This window comes from Durio zibethinus, chromosome 6 (genome assembly GCF_047325235.1).
Source record: "Durio zibethinus cultivar Kanyao isolate XHJ-2024 chromosome 6, ASM4732523v1, whole genome shotgun sequence".
Classification (NCBI taxonomy): domain Eukaryota; kingdom Viridiplantae; phylum Streptophyta; class Magnoliopsida; order Malvales; family Malvaceae; genus Durio; species Durio zibethinus.
In genome coordinates, this window is record NC_143167.1 from 25,879,767 (window position 1) to 25,893,292 (window position 13,526).

At 28.6% G+C, this 13,526-nt stretch overlaps 1 protein-coding gene across 2 annotated transcripts; it reads right to left on the reverse strand.

Moving 5' to 3' along the window:
* Positions 1-1,519: 1,519 nt before the first annotated feature.
* On the reverse strand, positions 1,520-6,012 carry LOC111285046 (protein CLAVATA3 INSENSITIVE RECEPTOR KINASE 3). Of its 2 annotated transcripts, none has more exons than XM_089762391.1 (11): positions 5,563-6,012; positions 5,309-5,441; positions 5,113-5,184; positions 4,762-4,905; positions 4,395-4,466; positions 4,235-4,294; positions 4,052-4,152; positions 3,824-3,955; positions 3,391-3,735; positions 2,293-2,672; positions 1,520-2,121 (listed from the first exon to the last, which is right to left on the reverse strand). In XM_089762391.1, the coding sequence occupies exons 1-11, from the start codon at positions 5,639-5,641 to the stop codon at positions 1,723-1,725; spliced, it is 1,917 nt and encodes a 638-aa protein (XP_089618517.1). In that variant the 5' UTR covers positions 5,642-6,012; the 3' UTR covers positions 1,520-1,722. The 2 variants fall into 2 exon arrangements, with proteins under 2 accessions (XP_089618517.1, XP_022730001.2); XM_022874266.2 differs by having other exon boundaries at positions 4,055-4,152; positions 5,563-6,010.
* Positions 6,013-13,526: the final 7,514 nt, after the last annotated feature.

A 13,526-nucleotide genomic window follows, 5' to 3' on the forward strand; every position in this document is an offset into this window, starting at 1 on the left:
TCACTATTTAATTTTTTGGTACAAATGAGTTCATAATTAAGAAATAAGAAAAGAAATTGTAAATATTTTAATTTACGTGTTGGATATGTGATTGCAAATTTTGGATTTAAGCATAAAAAATGTAGTTTGAGCTTTTATAAACATGATTAAATTATAATTTTTCTTTTTTAATTTTGATTAAGAAAACTTATCCTAACCCAGCTTTTCAAAATATCATTGAATCAAATATCAAAAACATTAAATATCATATTTGAGATAAAAAAGAAAAAAAAAACCATATATTGACTCACAGTCACGGGTGAGAAAAAAAATCAAAAATTTAAAAATTGATTTGAAATCGTAATATTCAATTTTGATTGGATCATTTTTTTTTATTTGATTCAAATCAAGTTTAAATATTAAATATATATTAGGTTCATATTGAATTTTGAATAAAAGATGAAAAATTAAAAAAAATCGAATCAAATCAAATTATATATTTTTAATTTTATATATTTTTTAATTTTTATAAAATAAAAAAAGTAATTTTATATCTACTTAAATATATTAAAATAGTATATAAAAATTAAAAATTAAAAATCGATAAATCAAATTAAATTGAACCGATAAAATTCAATTTGGGTCAAATAAATATTCTGTTCAGATTTGAATCAAATTTAAAATTTTTATAATATTATATAATATTTAAAAAAATCGAATCAAATCTAATCGAAATCTAACCGTTATCACCCCTACTCAAAGCAACCGTTTCTATGAGTCATATTTCCTTCATACGTTGTACAATGAAATACAAGAACACCACAAATGCGTTTACAAAAATTGCCAATGTGCACATTCATGTAACAATTCCAACTCGAAAATTTTGAAATCTCATGTTCCAATCTCGAAAAGAAACAAAAGGACTAAAATACAATAAGCCTTGGACTTTTATGAAGGCTAGTGAAGTTAACTTCAAAACCTACCAAAATAAGTTGATGGAAAAACATAAAAGTTAGAAGCCAATCACAAATTAAAGACAATATATCGGAAATCCAATGCAGATGTGTTAATGTAATTTTTGGTTGGATGGGCAAGGAGATTGCTGAAAGTTAAGTAAGACAGCAGATCTAATTTGTCACAATGAGAAAAATCATGCAGGAGATAGTATTACAAGTTGTACTTCAACACTCGAATCAGTAATTTTTGAAAGACCAAAAAGAGAGAGCCAACAACAAGCGCGTGATTCTGCTAAAGCGTCCAAAGACAGAGGCTCAAACTCGCAGCAAGTACCTTTCACTTTCACAGCTCCAAAATATTGCAAATATAGTTCTTTCTCTTTTTATTTAGTCAAAACTGTCAAAATCGTTCTGTGTTTGAGCCTCTGTCTCAGACTTGGGAGCAGAGCATCTGATGCTGTTTCTCTCCGAGTCTTATCCCCTGTCTAAAACCCTATACTATACAACCCCATTGTGCTCATTGCACCTTTCCCCATTTTTTTTCCATTTGGCAGAAAAAAAAATCAAAGCCAAAAAAAAAAAAAAAAAAACAAATAAAATAGTAGGGATATTTACATTACAGCCCCAGAAAAATATAAACTTGACATCAAAGTCTTTAAACACAAGGCTAACACCTATTTCCTTTTTTGAAACTAATGTAACTTGTGTAGAATTTAATAAAGAATTCATCCTATATATATATATATATATATATATATTTCACTTCACCTATTTTTCATTTTGAATCTTATCTTGGACCAGAAAGTTCCATGGCATAGGAATCCAAAGAATGTTCATCATCATCCTCATCCATTCCTGTGCCGAACATGTTGAACGATTGATCATGATTTCTTTCATCATGTTTCGATCCAGTGGTAGGGCGTGGCATACTTTTGTTACTGAAGTTTTTAGGGTTGAGGTTCATGGTGGGATTACTATGATTATGCGATGCTGCCCATTTCTCAGCAAGCCCATCACCTTCGAGCATCCGGACCACTTCGGACATTTTAGGGCGGTGGGCCGGAAGGTACTGAGTGCATAGCAAAGCCACTTGCAGCATCTCCCCCACTTCAATCCTGTCATAGTTGCTTCCTAGCTCTCTGTCCATCAATACTTCCACTTTCTTTTCTTGCTGAATTTTCTTAACCTGTCAGAACAAATGGCAAATGTTTCTCCATCAACTTTCTTCATATATATTTCTTTTTATGCTCTTGGCTGATTCCAACTTATTATTTTGAAAAACAATTAAAATTCCTAATAACCTAGTTGATAATAGAAAACAAGAGTTTAGCTTATTATAGTTGCTGAGGAAACTAACCCACTCAAGCATTGCTCCTTTCTGACTAACTGTTTTCCCAAACTCTAGAGCTCTCATTCCAGTAATGAGCTCTATCAAGAGAATGCCAAATCCAAACACATCAGTTTTCTCCGAAGACTGGCCAGTTGAGAGGTACTCTGGTGCAATATGCCCAACAGTGCCACGTACAGCAGTGGTGACATGGGAATCAGCATGATCAAGGAGCTTTGCTAGGCCAAAGTCACCAACAATGGCTTCACAGTAATCATCCAGAAGAATATTAGCTGCCTTCACATCTCTGTGGATTATCTTTGGATCACATTGCTCATGTAGATACAGAAGCCCCCTCGCTGCTCCAATCGCAATCCTCTTCCTTGTATTCCAGTCTAGTGCAGGTTTTCCTGTCAAACCCAATTCATTTACATTAGCGTTATGCAAAATTACAGTCAAAAATCATCTGCAAATTTAAAAAGAACATGTTTTCTTTTAAAACTTGTTTGGGTATTTTTGCAAAGCCAGAATATAATAGCCTGTCATTCCCAGCCTTAGACTACGGCCTATTCTGCTGATCCATTTTATTTTCCAAACCATGTTGAAGAAAACAATTAAATCATAGCAGCTATGAAACTCGAAAAGGATCATTTGGCAGACGTGTAAAACAGCTGAACTAGATGCAGAAAATGGGTCCTCACTCTTGGCATTTACAATTTCATATTCAGCCCAAGTGAAGTAAAACAAAAATATTGCAATAGCTTATTATTTATATGACTGGAAGAAATTACCAACATAAAAGATGCATTTGTAGTATTAGCCTAAAAAATGAAGGAATGCCCTCCAAGATTTAGACTAACAAATAAAAGAAGTGTAAGTTGGAAACTAACTTGAAAAGAAAATAAACTAAAAAACAAGAAAAATAACTACTCCAAGCATGGTCCCAATCCGAATAGGCTAGACCTTAATCTTTGCCATTTCAACCAACTGTGGTCCATGGCAAGATTAGACATTGAAAGTGCATAATACAGTGGTTCTGCAGTTATTCAACAAACAAAATAGGAAATCAACTTGTCCCGCATGAGAAGTGAATGAAAGAAGTTTCAGCAAAGTAAAGCTAGTACCAACCTCTAAGCCTGGACGCCACACTGCCATTAGACATGTAAGGGTAGACAAGAAGTCTCTCGATAGAAGTAGCACAATATCCAATTAAACGAAGCAGATTACGGTGAACCGCCAAGCTGATCATCTCCAACTCAGTCCTAAATTGTGATTCCCCAAAACTTCCTGTCAAGTCTTTTAGCCGCTTCACTGCCACAAGAGTACCATCTCCTAACTTGCCCTTGTAGACATTGCCAAAACCTCCAGAGCCTAGTATGTTCTTGGAGCTGAAGTTGTCTGTAGCAAGCTGGAGTTCCCTGAAAGTGAAGTTTCTAAGGTTTCCTAGGCTTATGAGGCCCTCTTCTTGCTTGTCTGCAATAAAAGTATCACAATGTCAACTCACTTTAGATAATAAATATATAAAATAAACTTTTAACATTATCTTCTTGTTGTCACTGACCACTAATATTTAGAACTGTTAGCTTCTTCCGTTTCTTTTTATGCCAAAGTAGTGCAAATGTTAGGAGTACAAGAGAGGCAAAGCTGAGGCTGATTCCTAGTGCAATTGCCAACTTCTTGGATTGTTGTTCCCCTGATTCACAGGTTAAAAAAAGCAACATATATAAACCATTAATAAGGAGATGGAGATTAGTTGTAAAGAGTTACAAGGAGATTTGAAGAGAGTTACAACTTGATGAGCCCAGGGAAAGTGAAAGGGGAACTGCATTGGCTGATCCAGAGCAAAATTCAGTGGAGCTGCTTCCACATATCAATGGATTTCCCACAATACTACAATCCATGTAACAATGGGCAAAATTAGAACTAACTGATTATAATAATTGATAAGAGAGTTATAGCAAAGAAATCATACTTGAAAGTTCTGGCAGGAAATTTGGGTACAGGACCGCTCAGATTGTTATAAGACAAGTCCCTGAAACACCAATAATCAGATTTTGAAAATCCAAGTAGTGTACTGAAGAAAGACATCACAAGATAGAGAAAGAGATAGAAAAAGAAAGAAATTCACTCACAAGAAAGCAAGCTGAGGGATTTTTGCTAAAGACGCAGGAAAAGGCCCAGACAAGCTATTGTTGTTCAGCCTCCTACTCTCATTACAAGACAAAACAACACAGTATCTAAGATGTCATAAACACGGTTATAAAACAAGGATATCACAAACAGAACTTGCAATATAAAAGCATATGATTTAAATGTACATTGAAATTGTTAGTACAATTTCGGACCCCTCCCTAAAGTCTTTTACAACTAATAATTGGTTAACATGACTAAACGAGAAAACATAGGACTCAAAGTTTGATTTCCATTTTATTTCACCTCTACTTTTTCTCAACATACAAACAGGAAACAAAGAGCTAATTATACAGTGAAAATACTTACAGGTATTGCAAGCTATTTAACTGTACAAATGACCCTGGAATTGCACCAGAAAATCGATTGTTAGATAGATCCAATGTCTGCAGTTTCGGAAGAGCCCCAAGCTTGGGTGGGATTTCACCAGATAAGTTATTGTTTTGCAGCAACCTTCAAATTCACAGCAGCAATTTAAAATATAAACCGGAATATCAGTATCAAAGAAACAAACATAAAAGACAAATTAAATTATGCTAATTCAGAGCATTCATTCTGAGAAACTTAAAACTTTGCTTAGAAAATGGCTTTTCTAAATGAAACCAAAAAAACAGGAAAACAAAAATCAGACAATAAAAACAAAATATTTTGTCGTCTTACACTTGGTAGAGATTGGTGAGATTCCCTATCGTCCCAGACAAAGTTCCTGATAAAGACTGACTTGGAGCTCCCCTAGAAAAAAAAAAAAAAAAAAAAAAAACATTTTAGCGTGTACAATGTTTTCAAAACAAGCAAACATTAAAAACAGACAAAAAGAAAGGGGAGAAACAGTATTAAGAAGTAAAGAGAAACTGACAGGCCAACAACAAGATTTTCAGGAGAGCAAGTGATCATAGCCCAGCTACAAGGATCAACAGAGTCTTCATCCCAGTTGTTTAACACCCCATGTGGATCATTCAATTCTTTCCTTATACTTATCAATGCTTCCACTGTAATCCCACCAATAAACAAAACATAAAAGAGAAAAAATCAAACCCCAAAAGAAAAAGGAAAGACAATAACTTGAACACAAGCCAATGAATAAAAAAGTCGGCAGTTTGTTCATTTTACCTTCATGGTTACGAGGCTCGTACGACAAAGAAACAGTAGCAGACGAAAGGATGAAGAAGAAGAGAAGAAAAAGACTCATTTTTAACACTCAATAATAGTAAAGGTAGTGAAAGAACAGCATTTTTTATGGTTTTGGATTTTGGGTTTTAAGCTAAACCAAAAGAAAAGTTTATCTCTGCTGCCCAGCTTCCTTTCTTGGGTTCTTACCTGAGTCCCTCTTTTTCTGTCTCCACAACACACCTTTTGAAAGAAACAACACTTAATTATGTACTATACTTACAAATATATATAAACAAATAAGCAAAGTAAAGTCTAAAAGACTCAATTTTCTTTATTTTTTTTTCTTCCTATAGAAAAAGAAAAATCAGGCGGGTTGACACTGAGTGTCAGGAATAGAGTTTGTATGGTTGTGTCTGCAGAAATTGAGAGAGACGTGAGTACTGTAAAATTTGTACTCAACTGGACTCCACTGCCTCTCCACTAACATGCACCTTTATTTTTTCCATAATTTTTTTCTTTTTTCTTACTAATTAGTAATTACTACTATTTTTTTTTTAAAATCCTTTCTTGCTATTAGAGGAAGGAAAAAACAGTGGTGGTGATGGTCTAGTTTTTGGTGCTTGTTTGAGTGAGTTGGGTCGTTACCAAGTTTTTTTATTTTTTATTTTTTGTTTTTATTTTTAGTTTCTTTAAAAATTAACATGAAATATGCCTGCGTGCCTTCCTTCTTACCCTGTCCCTGCATGCAGGAATAAGAACAGAGACAACCATTACTTTCCCTTTTCGCTTTCATGGTGTAAAATTATTTAAAACATTTATTCATTAATAAACAGTAAAATAGTACATTTAAAAAAATTCGAAAAAAATTTAAAACAGCTTGATCTTATTTCAAAAAATCAAGACTTGAGAAAAATTATTCTATCTGCAAATTAAAAAATAAAAAATAAACCCACCTATTTAATGAAACTTGAATATCAGACCCAAATCATTTAGAAATAATATCTGTAGTCAAGCATTTGCTTCATCATTTATGTATCCTCCCATTCGAGGAAGGTTTCAAAAGCTTCTACCAAAATGAAAAAAAAAAAAAAAGAAATGTTTTTGTGGCATGGTACGGTCCTTGTAGCTTTGATGGTAGATATGAAATCGCAACCCGCCCGAAGCGTTTTGATTTAACCCCATTTTTTAGATTTGATTTTTTTTTTAATTAAAATTTAAGTCGGATTGAATTGAATAATATTAAAAAATATATATAATCAAATTGAAATTGAGTTTGTTTAAAATTTAATTTGATTTGATTCTGTATATATATAATTATTTTTTAATTATTTATTTAATTTTATATTTATTTATTTATTTTTATATTTATATTTAAAAAATAATATTTTATTAATTTCAAATTGAATCGAATTTAATTTATATAATATCAAATTAAATTAGATTTGAATATAAAAAATATCTTTAAATATAATTTAAGTATTATAAATATAAAATCAAGTTAAATTTGAAGTAAATAAAAATCTATTCAAATATGACTAGTTATTATCTCTAGTTAATGACAGTTTAGTTTTTGTGAAGTACTAAAAATAGCTTTTTGAGGGGTATTTTTTGAATTTTTTTTTATGGACGCTTTTTTTTTTGGGCGCTATAGAAGAGCAAGCAAACATGCATGCCAATGTGCATGAATTGACGATTATCTAATCTGAAGATTGCTCAGACAGGTAAAGAAAACGCCGAAAACAAAAAAGAAAGAACCAAACTTGGAAAGTTTGCTTTTTCTTCTAGCCTGCTGTTGAAATTTCAAATTGGCAATGCCAAGTTGCTCCCCCTTCTTTTTTTTTTTTGGCTAGATGTAATGACAATTTGCTTATATCTTTTTTTTTTTTCGTTTGACAATTTGCTTATATCTTTCAAAACTTATTAAATTGATCTCCGAGACTCTGAGTAATCAGTTATTTATATAATATATATTATGTATTTCAATAGTAATTTTTATTTAATTCATTTTCTTTTAGGATTTGAAGTCCCTTGATCAATATTCGTTAATACATTTTCTTTTAGTATTGTTATTTTTTTACAAACAAGATAATAGCTTATAGATATGAAACGAAATTAAGATATTAAAATTTGAATTTAAGTTTGTCCAATATCATTTTTTTAAAATAATTGTATAAATAAATTAGATTAATCTTCTAGTTCTTAGTATTACCATTTTCAAAACTTTTGTATTTGAAATTTGAAAAGATTTAAAATTATATAACTTCTCAAAATCAAAATAGAATAAAAAGATAAAATATTTTTAAATTACTATAAATTTTAATTTGTTTTGATCAGTAAATTTGATTTGCTCTACAATCTTTCTAATTAATTCAAAGTCATGAATTTTGTTATCTCCATTAGTTTAATTATAATATTTTATTATTAAGAACTTTATAAAATAAATAATAATTGTTTATCATTTCATTTTCATATATTTTTTGATCCTTTTTAAAAAATTAAACAATAATTTGATTATATACGTCAAATTATTTTTAATTGTTATTTTAAAGTGTTTTTAATTATAATTTCTAAATTATTAATTTATTTATATTTAAATTTCACAAATTTTAATGTCTCATCCATACACCTATGTAAATAACATATTTTCATGACATGTTAGATAATTTTTAAATTCGTGTCTTAATATATTTGTCAAATTCAAAAATCAAATTGAATAATTAGAAAGATCATATTTTAAGAAAAAAATACTTAAATTTGCAACATGTAAAAGAAGATATATATATATATATATATAGATATTTAAGCAATACATAAATTATATTTAGGATTGTTAAACTTGAAGTTAAAATGTGATTTTTTTATAAATTTATAAATTTATTTTTTAAAATTTACATAAATATTTTATATAAATTTTAAAGCTAATTAGCATGTATTACACGATGATGTTTGTTGAAAATTCGATAAACTTCTTCCAACTTCTTCTTCCCAAACTCCAATCCACAAATTCTGCGTGATCTGATACCTCTCTCACAGTTACTGTTCTTTTAATTTGTTCATAATTATTGTGAAAATAACAGATAGGCAAGTTTGTGAAGAAAATAAAAAAAATAAGTATCGCAAGTTATAATTATAATCAAAACCATCTTTAATAAATACATTAAATATAATTATGGGATTTATATTTAATGCATTGATGAAGTTTGGTGAATGAAAAATAAATAGCTTTCAATTTCATTGAAGGAAAACATTAATTAAATAAAAGAAGCAACTTGCATAGTCGGTTGCTGTGATTTGGTGAATGAAAAAAATGCAGCCCGAAATTATGAGCCTACGCTAATTGATGGAGGAACTTAATTTGTGGCTAAAGGAAAATGAAATATAAGAGAGGAAACTATGGAGTAAATGGGAAGGGAAGGGGATGGAAGGCTTGGGATTAATTCGGGACATGTTTTAATAACCGGATTCGAGGTTTGAAATCAGTTGGGCTCTGGTTTTCGGCCATTCAACCTATTCAATTGGCTGATTCAATTAGAGTACTAATTATAGTTTAAATACATTATTTGTTATTAAATATGACAATTTCTTATAATTAATTGATTTTGATGTTTTTTAAAATAATTTTATTAATTTAATTATTAAAATTTTCACACCAAATGGACGGAATGTTCAACCCTAGTTGTACCCAATTTATTCCAATTTATTGGTTCAATCGTTATATTAAGCGTCTCTTTCATTAATATATTTTTGGATAGGGTTGAGAAAAAATAGAAAACATAAAAAATTGATTCAAAATTATAATATTTGGTTTGGTTTAAACTGATTTTTTATTTAATTTAAATTAAATTCAGATATTATATATATTAAATTCGGATCAATAAGTAAAAAATTTTTAAAAAATCAAATTATATATTTTTATTAATTTTTATTAAAAAATAATAATTTTATATTAAAATCTATTTAAATATATTAAAATTTTATATTAAATAATATAAAAAATCAAAATTAAAATTCAAAAATCAATAAATCGAAATTAAATTTGATTTGATTCGAATCGAATGATATAAAATTTAATTTAAATTTAAATTAAATTTTAAAAATTAATAATATTATATAATAAATAAAAAATTCAAACCGAATTCAACACCGTTCAAACTATTATCATCCAACTTTTGAGTAGGTAAAAAGACAACAATAAAGGGGTAGGGAATTGGGATTATGATTCTTTGGGAAGTTTCAGTATTTGTTTAAAATAATTGGGTGTCAGACTACCAAGTGGACAAGCTCATGTCATGCCATGCGGATAATGATGCTCTCGATATATCCTCCTCAGTTCCACATAATTTGTGGGCGCATATTCTATATTATTATGTTATTTCATCTATATATCTTCAAGTAGCATTTGCCTCATTGCTTAGCTCATTAGGATTCCACAGCTCAAAATACATTACCACCATTACCAACTTGGGCAAATTTTTTTTTCTTTTTTGTTTTTCTTCAAGAAGGATTTGAAGTTGACTCTTTAAGCAAGAAATGTAGGCATCTATTATTATTGAACAACCAAATTCTCAAGTTTGGTTTTTTTGCTTTTTATTTTTAAAAATATTAAATAAACATAAATTTTATTCTTTGAGTACCACCCATTAGATTAAGGATCTTTTATGATATTTTCTTCAAAATCTTTTAGTTATCTATACACTCTTTAGTATACATTCTATGGGCTATTTGCATTTTTTTTTTCCCAAAGATACGACCATGCACTACTTATAATTTTTAACAAACGTAAATTTTTTTTTTTTATAATTTTAATGGGTCATCATCAGATAACACTTTTCTATCTCTAAATTTCATTTTAACATACATTTCATAGCTCTCAGCCTCTCACTCAAAATCCATAGATTCAACTGTGATACTCTTTATATGGCTCCCATTAATAACTATCTATTCAAAATTATTAGAGCATCCCATCATAGCAAATTCAAGCAAGATTACCACAATCTAGTAAAAAAAGAAACGCTTAAAACAAATAAAAATGAAGACGACCCAATTGAATAATTACAAAACCTCTCCCATCCAAACTTTCTTTTTTTTTTTTTCCCACAATTTGATTCATCCCTAGACACAAATAAAACAATAAAAAATTAGTAAAACAACCAAGCATTAAGATAAAGTGATTATGGACACCTTCAAAGGTGAAAAAAAATAAAAAAAATAAAAAACTTTTGGATATTTCAAAAAAAAAATTTTTAAATATCCATTTTTTTCAATAGAATTAATAAATTTATCATTAGTTTTTAAATAGACACAGTGAACTAAAAAATGATAGTAATAATTACTCACACTTGAGGCAACACGTCGACCAATTTGCGAGTTGAAAACAAAAAGTCAAAGTTTTTAAAAAATGTGGACTGTTTTAAATGTTGACAGTTTTCAATTAAAATATTATATTTTACAATTAAATAAAATAATAACTCTATTATAATTAAATATCCTAAAAAAAAATTATGGATATGACGCTGAAAACATCCAACTTTTAATTATTTACATTTGGAATATAAAAAGCAAAAACTTTTTAACTTGAACTTGAGAAGACATCTCCTTCCAAGAAAATTCAGAGCCCCGTAGTGGTAAGCTTGTGAGGACTGTAGAGAAGCAAACACCCATCCTCAAAAAAAGAAACAAAGCAAGAAGCAAGAATATTTTTTTTAATATTTGAATTGATAAAATTAAATTTTAATATTTTACCAATAAATTACACCGATAAGAGCACCAACATGAGGGATGTCGATTTTTTCTTTCTCGTGCCTTCCAAGAAAAACAAGGAAAAAAAACCCACCAAAATCCTTTTGGTTATAGAGAAGTGTGCCATTATTGTCTAAGGACTTGGCAATAATATATTGTAAATAATATAGGAATTGTGAACAAAACAAAATCAAATCTTTATTGGAATGCGTTTATTCTTCTATGCATGCCCATGGAATTGATGCTTCCACGTTACCTATTATTTTCAGCTATTTCAGTGCCTAAACTATAAAAAAAAAGAAAAGAAAAGAAAAAGGCCAAAAAAAGAGCCTGCAAAAAGGAAAGAAGTACTTATAGAATGGGCAAAAAGCAAAAGTTAAACGCCCGTGCCTTGCCTCTTCCTCAGCTTTTTGGGACCCAAATTTACATTTGACATTTCAAATAATACAATAATGAATAAATAAATGAATACTCTGACACATAGACTTATGTATAATTACTAATACCAAGCTAAAAAAAAAGTTCTTCCAACAAACTATTATTTTGGGTTATAAACATAGGGCATAAGTTTTTGGCTAAAATAATAAAAAATTTTTGAAACTTTATTATTTTACTTAAATAAGTTTGTATATTTTTATTTCAATCAAATAAATTTTTAAAATTTTAATTTACATTCAAATAAATCTTAATTTTTAATTTGTATCCAAATAAATATTTAATATTTAATTTGTATTTAAATAAGTTTTAATATTAATTAAATTTTATTTAAAATAAAAATTTGTTTAGGTACAAATTAAAGAATAAAAATTTATTTGAATTCAATAAAAATATAAAAAATTATTTAAAAATAAAATAATTTACAAATTTTTTAATATTTTAATATAATTTTTTTCTATTTTATGAATTTCAATATTTTAAAACTAAATTTTAAAAATTCATATTTTAATGATTAAAGTATTTTAAAGATCTCAAGTTTGTCTTGAAGTTATACTAAATTCGAACATAAGATTTAAGATTTTATGATCTTGAACTTGAAGGGATATTTCAACATTTAAAACTTAAAATTTAAATTTTAAATTCAAGAAAAAACTCACATGACTTGGGATTTCATCTTGAAAATGTTTAGAACTCAAACACTATAATGAATGAATGAAATGAAATTTATAAAATAAGACAAGATTACTTCCCATTATGTAATCTAATACTATATGTAACATAGACTGAGAGAGTTCCATATAAACTTTTTCAGATTTTTATCCAAATAATCCACTCTACTAACTTTTTCAATCCATCTGTATTAAAATTTTTATGATTATAATTAGTTTAGAATATGGGTGATAGAACCTTCTTTTGACTGAGGACAAACAGGAGGAACCCAGAGCTTTCATTTTCTTCTTTCTTCTCAAATTTAAAAAAAAAAAATTACTAAAAAGAAGTATTGCAGATATTATAGCTGTCAATAATGATTTTCATGCTTTATTCTTCATGTCATTTTCAAAGGAATATTAATAAGGAAGCTCATAATTGAGTTATGGATATATCTGTGACTGTTTCGCAATAAAATCATTAACCACATCATGTCATGCCCATCTTTAATCTGTTGATTCTCTTCCTTTTTTTAATTTTTATATATGTTTCAAAAAATTAAACCTTTACATGGGTTATGTTTTTTTTCTTTTTTGGGTGCATTTCCCTTTCAGTTGAAGTTATTGAAACAAAGCATAAATTAAAGTAGAGGGGAAAGATTTTAAGTTACATTCCAAATCACATCAATGACAATATTTAATGTTTTTTTATTGTACAACAAATCGAGTTACTTGATAATATCGCATGATCTGTTAATAAAATATTATATTTTTAATTTTAATAATTTTAAATGTAAAATAAAAAATTCTGGTACTTGATCAGCCTTCACTGGATGGCCCTATAAAGCAATGCTTTTTAAGACATTCACTCCCTGGTAATTTTGGAAAAGGCATTCAAATTCCCAAAATAATATCCAAACCGCAGAAAAAACTTCATCTCTACTCCAAAACCACATGGTAGTAAAGTTGAATTCAAGAGTCCAAGTCATGAAAATTGTGTACCAAATTTATTTCTTGGTAAATTATTATACATACACAAAAGTTAATTTAAAGTTCCTGAAATTAAGGATTCATGTTCAAATTCTCAGAGACTTCAATAGGAATATGTTAGCTAATCAGATTGAGAGATTCTAAATGTTT